The following is a 19,892-nucleotide window of genomic DNA, read 5'->3' on the forward strand; positions in this document are numbered from 1 at the left end:
CTACTGTTCTCACATGCGTGAGCGAAGGGGAAGCTCGCCACATTCCACCCGGGCCTCAGGCTGCGCCGGCGCAGGGAGCTGCTGGATCAGATGAACCCGAGAGGGAGAGGGAGGGAAGTGCGAGAGACTGGGAAATGGAAATAAGCCGGGCCATCTCGGCAGCTAAACTCGTTTCTTAAGTCGCCGTTGCAATTGACTGTCCCAACGTTCTCACCGAATGTGTATTTACTCCCCACTGTTTTAATGTTATGACACAGATTTTGACCGTAACTCTCTCCATTAGATGCCTCTTTGTTTTAATATCATTTATATTATACTGCATCAGTACTGCGGAGGCCGTGCAGCACTAACGTGCAGAGATCATTCCTGTAAAGTTACAATAAATGACCTTTGGCCCAATCCATCACTCCATCACAACCCTCAAACCGTTAAACCGCTGACAGACAAATCTTTGCATTATTTTTTAGTTGGTTGAGTTCATTTAATCTCATTACATTTGTGTTTGGATGTATTGTAGCTTTTTATATTTTTACTTTGTTATTTCTTTATATAAATGATGCTGTAGCAAAAATATTGACTTTTGCTGCAAAGTATCGAAAAGTAGATTATCTATCTGTCTGTCTGTCTGAATAAACAACACAAATTAAGAAAAAAATCTGTCCATCTGTCCAAACATCACGCATATAGGCTCAATTATTCCATGACTAAAGTAACAAGCTAAATCTCTCAAGTGGAGAAGGTGGTGGTGGGTGGTGCAGGAGGTGGAGGAGGAGGAGGTGGGGGGGGGGTGAAGGAGGCGGATCTAATGCGACCCCCACAGCGGAGATCCAGAGGGTTTCTGCAATGACTTCCATTTCCTAAAGCGCATTTTGCGAGCGACGCTGCGAACGTGCGCTCAGCAACAACAACAACAACGAAACAAAAAACAAAACAAAAGAAAACCCGCGCAAACGCCGATGAACTGATGAACTTCCACTTTGACTGAGAAGTAGAAAGAAAAGACCCGCGCGGGGGGGAAATAGATCCCGACTATCCGATCGATCCTCACTCATCACAGGAATTACCTCGCGCGCTGTCCCGACCAGAACCTTTGGTGAGTTGGATTCTGTGAAAACAGTAAAACAACGTTGTCAATGGGATCATGTGTCGTTTTGAAATGAGCTTTTTGTTCCAACCGTTTCTATTGAAAAGTGAAGGGGAAGCAGTATTTTAGAACATGTTATGGGGGTCGGGGGGGGTACAATGGTTATCGTGATCACATGGCGATCACTATTAAGCTCACTGCTGCAGGTGACTTCGTTCCCCATTGAAGCGGATCGGCGGAGAGATAACGGGACGCGTTTGTAGCGCCGTGTCCAGATGTGAGGACCGCCGCGCGCCTCCGGGCCCGAGCGACTAATCGTCCGCCCGATTGTCTCCCGCGCTCGCGCTGCTGAATTCGAACCCTTTCTCTGACGCGCGAGTTCGCATATGAGCGTGCGGCTTAATGACGCCGTGCGACAGGCGACGAGGCAGCTGCGTGAATGCGCTCAGCGGGACGTGGCGACCCGCAAGCAGAGACCGCCTTTGCTTTAAAGGAACGTTCTGAGCAAATGTGGTTTTCAGTCGAAAAGTGCGGGTTCACTTCCCGCTGAATGGAACGCGTCCGATGTTCCGCGGCGGTAAAACGCTCGAGGGGTCCCGGGGTCGTATTTTGCCTCGTGGGACCGTTTCCCCTCCAAACCCCGTGTCCGACACAGGAGCCTTAACATGGACACCAGGAGACCCTTCTGAAGAGCTTTGCCATTGTTATTGTGGGCTACATATTATATGTGGGCTACATATACAGGAAGAGCTGTGGGAAGTTAATTCTGCCTGAGCCGGCATGTGGTATTACATGTGCTGTGATAGTGGGCTTGGAGGAAATGTTACCCCCCCCCCACCTTAATGATCTTAATGTTCTGCTGTTCAATCTGAGCAATGTTACTTCTTTCACGTGTGGCAGTGATATCAATGTCTATGCATCACAATACCATCTATTACTTCAAATATAACTCCAATGGCATATTTATCCAACTTTATTAGACTTGTTAAATGATTCATAGTATTGTTATTCCTGCTAGAAGGGCCGTGCGTGTGTGTGAGTGTGTGTGTGTGTGTGTGTGTGTGTGTGTAGAGGGTGTCCGTTAGTGGATGTGCACCTCTGTGTGTGTCCACAGCCAATCCGGCCTTCTGCTGAAACAAAGCGTCCAATATTTTGGACGGATCGTTTATGGCTGCAGGTTCAAGGACCTCTCGTGGTTGAAATGTTCTCCAAAGCACCTATTTTACATTACAGTCATCCACTGCCTAAGGATTCCTCACCCAACTGGAGCCGGGCAGTGGGGGGGGGGGGGTCAAAACGACTTTACAGTTTTTGGATGGCGTGTTTTTGCTATTTGCCAACAGCTAAAGGAACTACGGCCGCTCACCGTGACAGCTTGATGAGTTTAGTTGTGTTTGGCAAGATCGTATGTGGCGTCTTGCGCAACAATTTCCAGCCGGTTGCACACATAAATACTCCAGGTTTCCACGTTTGAGATAACGATACTTAGAATTGGGACCTTTATCATTTTAGATAAGCCGTGTACTTCTGAGCAGGTGGTGTCGTGCTGCTGTAGCTGTTGGGGGGGGGGGGGGGGGGCGTCATCATGTTTGCTGTTGACATGCTCAATGCTGGAACGTGTCACGTGTGTGTGTGTGTGTGTGTGTGTTTGACTCACTTAGACAACGGCAGGTGGAAAAAAAATGAATCACAACAATCAAACAAATAGTGTTATTAAAAGACGGGCTACTGTGTCCCTTCACCGAAATACATAAAAAAAAACAATTACATTGTTAGAAACGTGTCACAGTTCAGATTTTGGTGAGTTTTGGTGATATCGGTGATATTGGCCATCTATTTTTCATTCAAACATGGGGAACAACACAACGCATTGTATTTAAAAAAACTTTATGAAGATCATAAAATGTTAAAACATCAAATATTTGATGAGATAAAACATAAATATATAATAACAGAAGCGAATATTAAGTCCTTCCTCTTAAATCATTTTAGCATATATGTGATGATACAAGACAACACTACAGTAATAATGAGATATGTTTGTTTTATAATAAATAACTTGCTACCCAATTCAACCGTTTGGTAGAGCACACGGGGTTCACTTGAGGTCAACACATTTTCCAATGAGATAATGCGACTCACAATGAGCTCTCATCAAATTGTCGATCAGGCGGTTGAAGCGTTAAACCCCCCCCCCAGTTTGCTCAGTGGCCGTGGTGGAAAACTGCAGTTGTGCTGATAAAACGTGCGAGGCCCTCGGAGTGAAATTGGAAAAGTACTTTGAGCGCGAAGCACCTCGGCGGTCCGTCACACAGATTGACTTTGGTCCCTTTCTAAACACCAACGCCCCACATGGGCCGTCGCGCCGGGTTCATCACAGTCGAGTACGGCGAGATAAGCTCGCCTGCGGGCCAGTGACCCCGAGCACGTGGAGTGATCTGAGAGTTTGCGGAGGAGCTGGACAGGTGTAGGGGGGGACGGGGAGGAGGGCGGGGACGGGGGGGGGCACCCGGCTGTTCTTCTCTGTCACACCGAACAGACCCGTGAAAGCCTCAGAAACTCCAGAGCTTATTCTTGTCTTTGTCATGGGGCTCGTAATCTGTGTGGGGGGGCTGAACGTTACCCAGATCACGTGCTGGTGTCTTTGTAAAGACCACGTTGTTGAAATGGACGTTCGGCGTCTCGTGAGGAGGTTCGAACTGGACCGGCTGAACCTTCAATGCGTAAAAAACACAAGACAGCAAGACACCCATGTTCACGTAGCTCGCACGTTGGCCTACAGCCCCCTGTTTACACATCCAGGATATCCAGAGCAACCGTAGCGTCTAACAGGAGTCGTGTTTGACCTGGCAAGTATTAGTCCAACACTGACGTGGGACCTACTTACTCGGTTGGCAACGCTGCCTCTCTGCTTTGGTGCTGAGACGCCGGCGCTTTGCGGCGTGTTCATCGGGGCCTTTTTTTCCACTACACAACAGCCGCTTCTTCCCTCCAGCGTCACCGCCGCCGAAACAAACTGTGAATTATATGTTACTGCGGATTGTGTTGTCACAAGACGCGCCCCGTGCTCGAGTTGGAGAGCGACCCGATAAGCCTCGCTCCCAACCTCCGGCTGCCAGCAGTCCTTTCAAGCTGTTTCTAAGAAAACGTAAATGCTCTTCAGCTGGTCGACATGTGCTTGTAATTAACGGAAGTCAACGGGAGGCCTCGTAACAAACTGACATTGTCAGGAACTTGTCAGTTGGTAAACTAGTTGTTCCACTGAAGCACATTTTAATACACACTGAATTGCATGCTGTTCGGCGTGTGATGCATTTTGTAATGCGGTTTCTACACATCTGCGATACAGTGGAAGCATCTCGTGCACATGCTTCTGTTGTGTTGATCACATGGAAGGCAAATGTTAGGTGTCCACCTGCCGCTGTGGGACATGCTGCCTGGATTAACACAACATGGAAGGATTGTTTGATGTCAACCTGCAAATCCTAATTTAAATGGTATATTTGAGCCAAACCTTTGTGTAAACTACTTGCAAAAGACCCATCTTGTGAAATGCACCAATCCATGTGTCAACAGGTATGTACAATATGATGGAGGTTACAATAGACTTATTTCTCTAATGAGAGTTGGTGTTGTGTAAGTTCTGTAGTAGTAGTGTAATCTTTAGTGTGCGTTATCTGTCGAGTGCGTTCTATGTCGTTCGCGTATTGAGTCTTAATGCCCATGTGAGGGTTTCGGGACTGAGGATGTCTCTTGTGTACAGACTGTAAAGGCCAATTTGTAATTTTCGATTTCGGGCTTTACAAAATAAAATGAATTGAATTCATTAAAATCATTGCATAACAATTCTATCCTTCCACATGTTTGTATAAAACAAACAAGAACGTGGCTGAGACCAGGTAGCGCTGCCTGCCGCTGTTTGCTGACCCTCGTGCGTCCTCCTGCACCCACCGCCCCCCCGCCCACTTGTCCCACGCCTGCTCTGTTTTATGTCCAACTGATACTAGAAGAGATAGGAAATAATACGTGAGAGTAAAGTGTGTTATAAATAGCTATTCTCCCACATTAATGTCACGCGCTAATCAATGTTTACCCTCCCACAAACATTTTAAATGTCACCTCAGTCCAGTTACTCAGAATGAGTCCTCTCACTCGTGTGCTGATTTATTATACAACACGATGGGCGGCAGCAAAGGTGAAAGGTGACAAAACAGCATCATCTTTTTAGTTTTTAGTATCACTCACGCAAAAAGGTATACTTATAATTTAGTTACCGAGAGGTTGATGCAGATGTTGAGCTTGTTTAAGGCTTGGCAGGTGTTACCTTTAAGATGCAGACGACACCAATTTTACATTTAATCTCGATCTTTTAAGGTATACCAGAAGAAAGAGTCAGATTTGCTGCAAACAATGAACTGGGGTCCCCTCCTACGTCCCACAATTGTATCAAGTATCTGGGTTGATATTTGTTCTACTGGTCACAAGCAAGTTATTCATATGTGCAAAACCACCCACATTCGTGTAGTTGAATTAGATAAATAGGATGTTGTGAAGATGACCCGGTCCGCTGTGATCTGCTGGTCACTTTAGAAACCAAATAAACATTATAGACACACATATGGTCCAGCCTGCGTTTTGCCAGATAGAATTTCACAGCAGAGATGATACCAGCCATGTGTCTGTCTGAATAACTCATTTTGCATGCGGTTACCTGATCTCAGGCCTGGTCTGTGCGCGACGGAAGTTTCCACAGAGTTGCAGTCCTGTTGCTGCTGTATGAGATGGACGTAAAAGGTCTTTACCACACTTCATAAAGGTCCAGAGAAGAGACGCTGCTTTATTCTATGGGCGGGTGACTTGTACCTGAAATCAATTGGAATGACTTAATTGGAAGCGTCTGATGGTGATTTCGGTGTTTTGTGCCGTCGGCTATTTTACCCTAATTATACAAGGGAGTGTTGTCGGGTGAAACAGGAATACACTACAATACAGTGATCATCTGGGCGGAAAATTGTCAACATCACGAGCGTACTAATGTATTTACTGTAAATGTTACGGGATCTAAGCTAGTCTGCTGTTTTCTGGGTTTTAATACATCTACACTGTGACTGGAATCTGGAGGCTGAAACAGGCACACATTTTATACTATATTTATAGTCGGGAAAAAAAATAGAAGCAATTCTTTAATGTGACGTTTGTGCCTGTTTATCACAAACTTTATTTGAAAATGACGTACAAATCACATTTTCTTTCCCCTACTGGTGTTGCAACAGAACGTAAATCTACGTCTCAGCAAGAAAAAACACTGTTTAAATCTATGATTACAGGAATACAGTAATAACTGTTTTTCTCAGTATTTTGAGGCTTGTTGTTGTTTTTAGTGATTTAGCATTTTGTTTCATCGCATCGTGCTTGTGTTCATGCTGCAAGACCACCACGACGTTGTGTGAAATGTGAACAGTATCACTTATAAATTGCAGCTTTGTGACTTTAACTACCCGTAAGACAAGAGCAAACAAAAGGAAAAAACCCAGAGACCTTGGCCTTTGACCATGTGGTCTCTACTTGTTTGCTTTGCTCACTAGTGACGTTTTGGAGAGCCCAAAAAAGTGCCATACTTTTTCCACGGTTTATCTCAGCCTTTGATCATTTACGGCCACGCACCGTTCGTGTTGCTGCACGCATTGCAAAAGTTCCAGAGAGCAAACTGCATGAGGTCAGGACTTGAGCTTCCTGTGACGACTGTAGAACCGAGTCCTTCTTTCCCACAACGTTTCGAATAAGGATTCATGACGTCCGTCATTGATCGCATAGTTTGTGTTTATCCTGGTACTATAAATCAGTGCCTGAGATAATGGACTTGAACAATGCTCTTTCCATTTGAAATTAATTGTAAATATCTACAAATTTGGCAACATAAAGCCAATTACTGTCAACCAAACTGCACAGAATGAATCGATATACCAAAGACGATTGGATGAAGCAAATACATTCCCTCTTTAACAATACATCATTTCATCCGGCATTCAAAGTCACAGTGAAATATTAAAATGCAGTTTTGGATCATACATTGTCCAGTGTGTAGGATTTTTGGGGGGGGGGGGATGTATCAGCAGAAATGGAAGAACCAAGTTTGTAATATTTAGTAATTGGTTTATATTCACCAACAACAAAAAGTCATCATGTTTTTGTTTGCCCTTCCGATTTAAACAGGGAGCGGGTCCCCGTACTCAGATTCCTCAAAGATGCACAGTTTTTGTTTCAGAATGAACCCATAATAGACAAAACAAACAATGGCTCTGTAGAGAAACTCTGACGTTATTATATGACCCGAATTCCACCGTAGATGTTATTACAAAGCACAGTTTCAAAAGAGCATTTCTCTGCAGCGTTGAGTATTCAACCAAACAAGCAATATTTCAAGCTTTAAATTCCGCTTATTAAGAGTTCATTATGCAAAAAAGTTCAGCTATCATGGTGGGACAGTCAAACCCACAGGACTTGAAAAATGTCCCTCCCCCTCCAAATGCTGAGAAGCTGACCATTATTTCCCCTCTCTCTCTCTCTCTGTTACAGACATTCAAGATATTAACGGATAACCGTTACTGGGCACATACAAGCCAAAAAGAATCAGTTCCTGCTTGGACGATGGACCCAACACAGTCAGAGATGGCCATCTTATCCAATGGCAAAAGCCACGACCTCGAAGGTGACTTAGCGATGCCGATGAAGACATTGCCAGAAGAAGATCAGTGAGTATTCTCCTTTTATTTCGAAAACCAATGAATGACTTCCGCTTGCTTCTTCAATACTGTTAATGTGATTATAACACAGCATGTTTAAAGCACTTTTATAGATTTTGTCTTTCCGAGTATTTGGGTCCATATCCTGCATTATTCAAACAACTGTTGTTCACGCTAAACAAAGAAACTATTGATTTGCATTCATGACGTTTCCATGTGATAAGACTTTCTCACTCAATAACGAGCAGGACAGTGGACTACGGATGAACAGCAGGATTTACATGTAATGACTTGACTTCTCTTTAAATGCATGTTCGCCTCGTGTTTTGCTCACCTCATCGGGTGGATCCTTATTCAGAAATGGCACTCAAACAGTGAGGTATGTCTGGCCAGATTTGCGGGAAGGCTTTTTCTTTTTTCTTTTTTCAAATGCACATTTGTTTTCCTGCATGTAATAATAACACAGTAAAATAAGCAAGCCTGCAGCAGATATGTCCACTTGAGATGGACCACCGACTGACAGTCCCAACCTTTCCCCGTAGATTCGACGATGTCGACGGAGGACTGGAGAGTGAGGAATTTTTGCCCAATGCGGATGGAGAGAAACACATACGCTTCAAAGATGTAAGTCAGGTTCACAGAAGAATACAACAGAATTTTTTTTAAATGTACATTTATTTTATGCTCTTGTTTCCACCTCACTTAGTTTGAAGGAAAGACGTCTTTTGGCATGTCCGTCTTCAACCTGGGTAATGCTATTATGGGCAGTGGAATCCTGGGACTGGCGTACGCCATGGCAAACACTGGCATACTCCTCTTCTTGTGAGTGAATACGTGTGTTTATCAACTGATGGTCAAAGTCAGTTATGTTGATGTTTACGGGGGCTGCATTGATATCGCTGTGTTCCTGTGGACCTGCTACACATCTTTACCACGCCTCTGAAAGGATGGAGCGAGCCGCCTGGTTTGACGGGGTCGTTTCAGTGTCCGGACCTTCTTTTTAAAGGCGTTTGTCTCGCACGGAGAGGACTCTGGACTGACTATACGCTGCGTGATGACACTTTTAAGCCGTTTTGGTTGTGCGATTGAGGCGACAGAGCGGGGGCCGGTGACTTACAGCAGTGATTTACGACCTGCCATGGCTTCTTGGAACATATGACGTACCAGGCATGAAATGCCCACCTCTACTCATACCGTCCTCCAAGCTCCCGTTCCCGGCTGTCGTTGCCGCATACAGACCCCAGAAAAGGCCACAGCCCAGAATAACCTCCAGACCCTGGATGCGGCTTGCGGCATCTGGATTCCTGGTGTACCTCCTTCCGCTACTCCCACTATGCTGCTGTCAGACCCACGACCCCGGCTGTGTCGGTCGGGTCGTCTCTGTCGTCCGTGTCTACATGCAGAGAGCAAGTAGCGAGGCGTCCGTATAATAGATCCGTATAGATCCGAACCCTCGAGACCACCGGCGGAGACGCAAATAGACACTCTCACTCCTCCTCATCTCATTTCCAGGGAGACAGAAATAGAGCAGTCGTGAAGGCATCAGGATTCAGAGAAGAAATATAGAGGGACATTAATATACTAAAAAGCATATAAGATGAATGCTTGTTTTTTGGTGAATGGACGTTTGACAGTTTGCTCGGCATCTGCGATGGTTGTTCAGTTGAACCTGAGGGCTTGGCCTCCATCCCTCGGCCTGCAGACAAGGGCCGCTGGTCTTCTCACTACAATTGTTGCTATAAGTGCAGAGTGTGCAGGAATGCCGGGAAAAAGTCCGAGAAAGGGGGATGGATTTGGGATCAACTCTTTATACCGCTGACCGCACAACACCGCTAACTCGACCACTGCAGCTCGTAGAACAAAAAGCGTCCTGGGAAATATCTTTTTAATGTGTGGGACTCTCAATTGAGAGCATTTATATCCTTTTATAACACGTTTTGGTACAAAAATCCCTCCTCTTGTTTTATGCTGAACATTTTATTTGGAAAAGTCTCACAATAATACTGTAAAATACACATTCTAAAGCAGTGAACCCCATCAGCTGTAAAATGACAGTGACGAAGTGTAAAAGCACCCACTACCGCAGTCGAATTAACAGGCGAGGGTGAAAGTTTTTTCCTTCTCTCATAAACACACAATGTCAGCTCGGCGATTGCATCTAAAAAAACGTGCAGAACACACGGGGAAGTTTGGATTGTAATCTACATGGAAATGGACGGAAAACTACCGCCAGGATTGAATGTCGAATTTGGGGAAATGTACGGTTGACATAAAACTAAATAACTGTCTTCTGTATCGTGTTTCAGGTTTCTTCTGACTGCAGTGGCAGCCTTGTCATCTTACTCCATTCATCTGCTGCTGAAATCCTCTGGCATTGTGGGTAAGACTTGTGTCACATCCCGGCCTGTAAAGCAATAGTATAGCTATGAATTACAGTGTGCAGTTATTACATCAACATGATATGCAAATGAAAATTCCTGCACATCTGCAATAGCTGATGGAGTTGAACTGGTGAAGGACAATTTAAAATGATTAATCATGCTTGACTTCTAGAAAATTCATCTAGAAAAGTGAGTGGATTAAAATTGAGAAATTGATAAAAATCTCTTTTAACTGTCAAAACACAGCAGTACCTTTTCTAATCTGTTAAATTTGTGGTTTAAATAACAGAATGACTTTAACTTTTCTTATGGCTGAGCCTATTTAGAAGAAAGGTAATTGATGAATCATTCTATTCCATCCAGAATCCACAACCGTCACAGTTGTACAACTTTTTTTTTGTAACTTATTTTTTCCGTATTTTTGACGTCTCGGCAAAAAGGACAGAGTGAATGTGTATGTTTACAGGAATTCGAGCTTATGAAGAGCTGGGCAACAGGGCTTTTGGCACTCCTGGAAAAATGGCTGCTGGTATAGCAATTACCCTGCAGAACATTGGAGGTGAGGAGCCGATGTGCTCGAGTGATTCATGTCTTCATAAATATGTGGACTGTGTGAAGACGCCCTGTAGCAGAAAACACGAGTTATGATGATATCACCCACTTATTAACATATGCTACTAAGTTCCATTATTAACGTGACTTTTGTCTTTACTAAGAGCAAAGATCAGAAATGTTGGGTAAACAGCTGCTTTCCAGCTGCTGCCTGCTGGCGATCACTAACGTTTCTCCCACTCACCGAGCAGAGCATTTTGGCTGATAGATTTAAATATACAGTGTCAACTGCGTCAATTACCACTGTGTGTTAATCATTTTTAATCGCAGACCGTAACCTCCCCCATGTTGTTAAAACATGAGCGAATGACCTAAGTGACCCTAACTTGTGTCAATTACACCCGCATAATGTGACATGACTCATGTTTGCTCGATATGCCGGCGTATTTGCATTAGTGGACACTCATTTCGCCCCTTTTTTTCCCCCCCTCTGTCTCGTCTGTCACAGCCATGTCCAGCTACCTGTACATTGTCAAATCTGAGTTGCCGCTGGTCATCCAAGCTTTCCTGAGAGCGGATCCAAACTCCGAGTGAGTTTTATCTCTCAAGTGTTTTTTTTTTTCAAAAGCAGCATCTCTATGAAAGGCACTCGGATCCGGCCCGCCGTCCGGCTCAGACACTGTGTCCAAGGTCAACGGGCCCGGCAGACTACGTGGGCAGAGAATAGTTTGCACCGCTCATTGATTCAGTGGGTGTAATGAAAATGGCAGCCTGTAATTGGCTGAGCTTCGGGGGGGTGGGTGGGGGGCCCCGCGGGTTGGGCGCTATCTGTCAGTTGTGTCTACATGCAACATAAACCCTCGGTGCTGTCAGCTCGCAGAGGCATACGATGTTCTCATCCAAGTCTCTCCACCGACGCGCTGCATAAGGCCAGCTGCCCGGTTTGAATCTAAAAACAAACCGTGGGCTCAAAAAAGGAACTGCAGCGAATTAGTCCGTCCCTCTCAAAGTCTTAAAAGTATAAAATGTAGTTTCACATATTGCAGATACAAACAGACAATCCTTGTAGGTACAATGCAATGTGTTTTCCATTTTGTCTGCCATGCCACCCAGAACATTCTCACTTCTAAGCCTTCTAAAGGGCAAAGTATCTGTTATCGTTGAATAATTTGCGATTGAGTTGGATGAAGTAATACGTATCGGTGTTTGTGCCAGTTTATTTAAAGGGCGTAGCTTCAAAAATCGACTCACGAAGCGCTGTGACTCATGCTCTCTCTGGGTCTCGCTCAAACGCACGTACTCCCGAATGACAGCAGCAGGTGGTTTAACACGAGTGCCAAATGCCTCGGTCGAGCATAAGGACGAGTCAGCTCAGGGCCGGGCACCCGGCAACCAGGACACCCTCCTCACTTCTCTTTAGATCCACGGCGTCAGTAGAACAGGCTGAACGGGGATCAGCAGGTGAGGTCGGGCGGGTCGGATGTTCGGAAGCAGGAGAAATTCACTCAGAGGTCTGATGCAGATACAATCTAACAACGCCAATTTTAAAGAGCTAAAAATAAAGTGAGAATCATCGGCCACAGGCCAATTTTGTTTAAAGGAACACATCCCCTAAAATGGTTATTTGAATATTCTGATCTTAATATGTGCTGTACATCAGAACATTTTACAATTTCGGATTGAAAACCAAATAGAACAGGATGAAATGAATATATTGATTATTAAAAAGTGAATAAAACAGCGCTATAGGCTTTACATAAACACGCAGCGTACTTATGTAATCATTATGCATTGCAAACACTCAACTTTGCATTAACACATCACATAGCAACATGTTCAAATGCAATACTCGGTAATTGGTTTGTGTAAACTAATATGACCTGGACTCGGTCTCGTTTGAATTTTAATTAGACTCCTAACCAGCTCTTCACGTCACAGCAGGTACACTTCATCTCACATGTGCAAGCTGATCGTCTCAGATGAACCACTGGCCAAATGTCCTAAGAGAACATGACCTGTTATTTGACTTTCCACACTCACAGAGCGAGCCTCATAGATCACTGTAGACGATGGCAGATAGTTGACTGGTTTTATTTTTAAGTTTAGCAGCTTAAAAAGGGAACGTAGGAGACGCTCCGTGGCGCCTGGCGGTAGGGGAGGAATCTGAGTGTGAATCCTTCCTGGACGAAGGGACATTGTTTGTTGACGTCTCTGGCGCTGTGTTGATGAGGCTCCACCACGTCTTCCCATTCTGCCGCCGGAGTACAAACCACCAGAGTTACATCCTCCGGTTCTTCTGTCGAGAGCAACATAAGCCGGCGTGTTGTTTCCACCGTTTTGATCTCTTTGTGCCGTAAATGAAACCTTGACCTCACTAAAGTAAAGTGTGTTTTTCTTCAAACAGTCTGTGGTACTTAAATGGAAACTACCTGGTCATCATGGTCTCTGCCAGCATCATCCTGCCGCTGGCTTTAATGAAGCAGCTCGGTGAGTATTAAGTTTTCCAGGGACATATTAAGGAAGCAAACCTCATTTTGACCACCGGGGTATGATTTCAATGTAGCCCAAAGCAAAATCTCTAAGCGTTAGCCACCACCAAAATGTTCATGGTAGGTCAAAATAATGAAAGTTGCTTTTATCTCATCAACCACACCTTTTCATTTGTTTCTAATTTAGGTTCTACAGCCAATTATGAATCCTTTTCTATCTTTAGGATTTGTTCATTCAAGTCCTGTTTTTTATTTTGACTCTCAGCTTAATCGAGGACATTTTTATGCAACAGTCACTTCAAAGTCAAGCAATTAGTGTTAATCCGACCTCTGTGCAGAAGAAACAGCAGGTGCCCAACCAGCCGTTGTTTTAATGAGTTGCCCCCTCCTCTAAACTGTTCACCAATGTGAAGTGAACCTGCTCTTTCTGGCCCGTAGTGCTGCCATTCTTCTGACCTTGTGAACGTCTTGTGTAACAACTACAGTTTACAGGAGTCCAAATTAACTCTCTTCTGCGGTTCGCTTTCAGGATACCTCGGCTACACCAGTGGATTTTCTCTCAGCTGTATGGTGTTTTTTCTCTCTGCAGTAAGTTGGCCCATGCTCACGTCACAGTGGCTCTTTGAAAGCAAACTCACACTTTCTTCCCACACTCGTCTCTATTTTTGGTGGTATGTTGCTATGCTTAACAAGGGTTAAAGGTATATCTTGAGTCCTTAGAGGCTGAGCGTCACTAATCTGATGTTGGCAGTGATTATAGAGCCCTTCCTCGTCGCATCCCTTTGACGCTCGCGTCGTTTCTTCTGCATCTACCTGTTATTTTCCACGTTTCTTGGTGTCCCTCTGCAGGTCATCTACAAGACCTTTCAGATCTCCTGTCCTTTCGAAGAGTTCTCGGCCAACGCTACCGCTGCCCACCTCAGCCCGAATGTCTCAAGTCACGGCCATGATTACAACAACGGCCCGGTTCACAACGAGTCCCACTGCTCCCCACGCATGATCAACATCAACTCGCAGGTGGGCGGCCGGGGCCGAAAACGCAGGACGCTTGTCTGCTCATGCTTTCGACGAGCAGAGTCACAAAACGTTGATGTTTGCAGAGTTGTCTCGCTTGATTTGAGACCCTTGAGGTTTTAACTTCCAATCATGGAAAGTGACAAACGGTTAACGTGTCCTTAACAGACAGCATACACCGTCCCCATCTTGGCCTTCGCCTTTGTTTGCCACCCGGAGGTCCTCCCCATCTACACCGAGCTCCGCGAGTGAGTCGCGCCCTCGCCTGCATATATTTGTACAACGCGCCGTTGCGTTAGCGGGCATTCAAATGACTTCTGTCTCTCTCATTTCAGTCCAACGCAGAAGAAGATGCAGAAGGTGTCCAACATCTCCATCTTGGTCATGTACAGCATGTACTTTCTGGCCGCTCTCTTTGGTTACCTGACCTTCTACGGTGAGAGCTGTTTGTGTCTACATAATCCGTGGAAGAATTGTGTTTCCAGGGAAGAATCCGATAGGCAGCAATACACAGAAAAACAGTGGCGCTAGATGCAGTTTCACTGAAGGAACTATCGCCTCGTGGTTGTACGCTTTGGTCAAACGATCATGTTGCAGTTTACGTCCACGTCTGTCCGAAATGACCTCATAGGTGAATCCTATTTTTTCATGGCCAAACACGTGTCTTTGAGTGAGATTACTGTGACCTTTGAACAACAAAATCAATCAATTAACAGTGCAAGTGGATGTTTATGCAAAACCTGTAGGAATTAGCTTCATTCACAAGCATCAGGTCAGAGTGGTAAAGTAGTTTGTTCCTGCTGCTGTCTTTCGAAGAAGAAAAAAAGGGAAATCGATGAGTCGACACGGTTCTGAAAATAGGATGACGCGTCATATAGAAAACCTAAACAGACAAAAGAAAATCCTAATGCAGAATGCGGCTTTAAACAAAGCCAGTATGTGTTTCATGGCAAACTGCGAATGTCCAATCACTGTGAAAAAGCCCCTCTGGGATTCTTCTTAACAAACGTTTAAATTTATGTCTTTAAATCACCGCATTTTGTTTCGTCGCTCGGTATCGATGCTTAGTGTTATTCCGCATTGAGGAAAGACCTTATTCCCCCGCAGAGAGCACGAGCTCCATCTTGTGGGGGCGAGCCGGAGTCCGTGGGCCTCGAGTGCGTGATTAGATTAATACTCCCATGAATTTTCATATTTATATATATCTCTCTAATATTTCTCCAGGCAATGTGGAGCCTGAACTGCTGCACACGTACAGCCGGATTGACCCGTACGACACTTTGATCCTGTGTGTTAGAGTTGCCGTCCTCACAGCCGTGACGCTGACCGTCCCTATTGTGTTGTTCCCTGTAAGTCTGTTGTCGATTGGTTGCCCGAGCTTCTCAATGAACATGATATCGTGGTGTTATTTCCTCTTTGGATCTCAAAGAAGAGTGAGAAAAGTCCCGTTTCTTTTCACAGGTACGTAGAGCGATCCAGCACATGGCGTTCCCCAAAAAGTCCTTCAGCTGGCTGCGTCACGTCGGCATTGCTCTCGTTCTGCTCACCATCATCAACATGCTGGTGATATTTGCTCCAAACATTCTGGGCATCTTCGGCATCATTGGTTAGTTCAGCACTGCACAGAAACATTCTATCAAAAGTATCGGAGTTAAACATAGAAAAATAAGTGGCAAACATTTATATCAGAAATAATATAGACATCTATAGGTTTGATTTATCCACTCGCTGGATTTATTTGTCTGGATATTCTACATATGGTTATTTTGGGTTACATAACTACTGTTTATAGCATGACCAGAGCTTGTTTTCTCACAGAGAAACTAAGTCAATATTGTTCCAACGCTTTGTGCTGATGTTTCAAAGGTTAGAAGTCAAAGAAAGTCGAAAGAGCGCCACGGGCAACTTCAAAGCCACAGATTATACTTAGACAAACATATGCATGAAGATGACGCATATATATGGAGTTGTTTGTAACAACCTTTGGATATTGTTAGGGCTCGCAATCCTGGAACTTGATTGATTTGAACCGTTAAAAACAGGCGAATCAGAAAATAAGAAAGAAATCAAAAAAAATAAATGAATCTGAATGAAAACACAATTCTCAAATCAGGGTTTCGGATTTCCTTCCTTGTTCTTCTCGCAGGTGCAACGTCGGCTCCCTGCCTCATTTTCATCTTCCCTGCTGTCTTTTACATCCGCATTGTTCCCAAAGAAGATGAACCCATGAACTCTGTTCCTAAGATACTGGTGAGTCCTTGACACCTTTCCCCCTTCGGTCATTCAACATGCCTTTTTCTATTGGTGAGATGAAGGGATTATCCTGATAAATGGGTATCAACGCCATCGATGCGCTCTTCTTCCCTCGTTCTCAGGCGGCCTGTTTTGCAGCTCTGGGTGTCTCTCTCATGGTAATGAGTCTGAGCTTCATACTCATCGACTGGACTACAGGGGGGGGCCAAGCTGCCGGAGGCCACTAGATGCTGCTTTGTGGTGTTTGTGAGCTTTGGAGGGAAATAACCGGTCAATGTAAAGGGAACACCGTCACATCGGTGGCATCACTACAGGGTAAACTAAATAAACTCCAGGCCGCTTGGAATCACGCTGCAATCGTTGGCGTTAAATTCGCTTTTTGCGAGCAAAATACCCGTCGCGTAACGACACAATTCATTTCACATGCAATAGTAATCCAATTTCTACAAATGATCAGGACTAAACAGGGTGTTTGTTTATCAACACACAAACAACTGCAGTTGGTACCGTCCAGAAAGAGAAGACACGATTGTCTGTGAGGCGGGTGACGTGAATGCGTTAAGGTACGCAAGTCATTTTGTACACACATTTTTATTATTTTCCACTGTACGAGCACAAGAGAATAGTCGGATGTTCTCATCCTGACCAGCTGCTCTCTGAACTGTTGATCACGATGTACCACAAACAAATCAGTGCTTTAAGGCCTTAAGAGTGCAGATGACATTTCATTCTGTGATCTGTGGTGTGGTTACGAATCATACGAAGCTTCTGTTCCAGATCAGCGAACTTCAGAAACCTTGGTGCCTTTACTGCATTAGGAAAAGCACACAAACACAGAGCATGAACTGGATTGTATATTTATTCAGCCACTTTATCTTTTCTAATTTCAAATGGACTATATTTAACTACTTTATATGATAAAGGCAATGATCCAAATGTATCGTAGCTTACAGCACATAGATGATGGAAGGAGTTATGAATTATGATATTTTTTATAAGATTCAAAGAGCTCGATCTTAGTAACTCATACCTCCCCTTGCAGAACTTTTAGGACAGATATTCCAAACTGTGACCTTCAATATAAACCAAGTCGGAATTACGTTTTTTTAACTGACTCACAGCCGTGAGTCTAAATATGAAATCTCTTCAAATCTTGATACCTCCTTTCAATTTCTCATTACATTTAATATTATACTTATAATTTATTTTTCATAGATTTTGTGAAAATTCAAAGTGAAATGAACACCCTTATTTACATTATTGAAAATAGTTACATAATAAGATTTTGCAAAGGTTAAACTCCTCCCAGACCCTCGAAAGCTCACTAACACTTTACATGTTTAAATGCAGAAGTCTAGATCTTTTTGAATGTACTTGCTCAGGTTTTGTCACAGAAGTATGCTGACACCTAAAGTAATGTACATATCTTAAAACCTATGCAAATAAACCAAAACAAAAAAAAACTATCTTGACCAGAAACCAATTTGGATCAGTTAGAAAATGTGATTTAAAAAAAATGATTTGGTTGAATCGCACCAAAGCTCGAACATGTTAGTGAAGGCAACATGAGTTGCAAAGATAAATCCGCTGGTGGGATTTTTTTTTAAGTTTGAAGATGTTTACGTATATACATGTATAAGATGTATATACTTTTGTGATTCTCTTGCCTGATCTAGTTTCCCCCTTGTTGACAATTTAGACCCGGCGTTAATGTTTTGCATGGTGTTATGTCTAATCCGTCCTGTAGTTGGTTGAGTGAACACAGCGATGCAAAGCATAGATGTTATTGTACAACTGTACATTTGGTATCTTACAGTAAAGTATATTGAAGTCCCAGTATGTGCTACAGTTAATATAAATATTATGTAGCCCTTCTTAATAGATGCTACATTAAATAAATCAACATTGCTCTTGTGATGACCTGTAGGTGTCAAATGACATTTCATTATTAACAAATCACAAATTAACAAGTTTAAAAAAGCTGCACACACAAGAAATTGAAATGTTAAATCAAATATTTGTGCTCTTCTACAAAGGTGGTCTTATATTGTATTGCAAGCCTCAGGCTTCAGAAAAGTCCTGCATAAGTACTTACTTTTCCAAATGTATTTATATAGTAACTATTCCTTCAGTAGTTGTGATTTTTATGGATAAATTATGAATAACATAGTAATAATTATACACATACCAACCTCCGTCCCTTGCTTTTCCACATGTATTTACAATGGTAGTAGTGGTGCAAATGAAAGTGTAGTTTTGTCATGTTTGGTGAGTTTTTCTTCACTTTAAGGTATCGTACAAAAACAAAAACTGACTTGCTACACCTTTGAAATGACTAACTTCTAAACAGGTGCCACGGTTTTAATACCAGACACAGTATAACAATGATGGATTTTAAATGAACTCAAATTCTGTGTGGTATTTTATTATAGCTGCTAGATAGACTCATAAAAATGAAACAACTATTATATAATATGGTATATGAATTTTGGTGAATAAGACGTGGCTTTATATGAATAATGTATATAAATGTAAACCTTTTTTATTTGCGATGCATATTTACAATAGCTTGTAAAGTGTAAATAGCGGGGACAGTTTTAGTTTGCCAATAAAATAATTGTAGATGTTTTTACATTGTCTCTGTTGTCATCATTTCCTCATTACTAATTGTTATTAAAGCAGCACGTCTTCCCGATTGTGTTAAAGCACAAATGTATTTTGTGTGTGTTGCTATAGATTTGTATGCAACTTGATTTTTTTAATAAAGAATTCCACATTTGATCCCTGTAGGACATATATTTGTAGTTTTAAACTAGTGTAGTTAGTGTTCCAATCAAACTGTCGAGGCTAAGCTATATGTCACGTGAATAACAATATTTCATCATGATCCCTCATTGATGCCAATTCTGTTACATCACCATTATTAAAGTCAATATCTTTGATACATCCTTCCTCACAGATGCAAAATAGCGTTTTTGTATTTCTTGAACCCAAGTAACTACGAATAATATGGCCTGCGACATTTAAGCACTTCTCTTTTTTGGTATCAAATGTAAAAACAAGGGAACATAGTGGGTCTCTAAAAATGAATATCACAAGAAAAATAAGCGGATAACATAAGAGCTGAATGAGCAACAAAACATTGGGAGTTCATCGCATTGTGTGTATCTTATCAGCATTGTATTTTGATTTAAGTGAATTAATTAGGGTGATGGAATACATTTGGTTTGCTATTTTTTACAATGTATTTGTTTACTTGAATTCGTTAATTATTTTCATACCCTTCTTTTTCAACATATTTCAAAATCAACTGTTTTTAGAAGGTTTCTCCCCTTTTTTTTAAATTGTGAAACAATTTAATCTGCACCTCTTGTTA

The 19,892-nt window shown here is 43.0% G+C and overlaps 1 protein-coding gene across 2 annotated transcripts; it reads left to right on the top strand.

The window, feature by feature from the left end:
- The first annotated feature begins 793 nt into the window (after positions 1-793).
- On the top strand, positions 794-19,148 carry slc38a3b (solute carrier family 38 member 3b). 2 transcript variants are annotated; one of them, XM_040204503.2, is made up of 17 exons: positions 794-1,093; positions 7,661-7,836; positions 8,186-8,206; positions 8,370-8,451; positions 8,534-8,649; positions 10,134-10,207; positions 10,675-10,767; positions 11,269-11,350; positions 13,165-13,247; positions 13,779-13,837; positions 14,099-14,266; positions 14,432-14,511; positions 14,599-14,699; positions 15,488-15,612; positions 15,725-15,869; positions 16,410-16,513; positions 16,639-19,148. In XM_040204503.2, exons 2-17 carry the CDS (start codon positions 7,733-7,735, stop codon positions 16,741-16,743), a joined length of 1,542 nt encoding a protein of 513 aa, XP_040060437.1. In that variant the 5' UTR covers positions 794-1,093; positions 7,661-7,732; the 3' UTR covers positions 16,744-19,148. The 2 variants fall into 2 exon arrangements, with proteins under 2 accessions (XP_040060437.1, XP_040060438.1); XM_040204504.2 differs by lacking the exon at positions 8,186-8,206.
- Positions 19,149-19,892: the final 744 nt, after the last annotated feature.

The sequence above is a fragment of the Gasterosteus aculeatus genome, chromosome 17, assembly GCF_964276395.1.
Source record: "Gasterosteus aculeatus chromosome 17, fGasAcu3.hap1.1, whole genome shotgun sequence".
NCBI lineage: Eukaryota > Metazoa > Chordata > Actinopteri > Perciformes > Gasterosteidae > Gasterosteus > Gasterosteus aculeatus.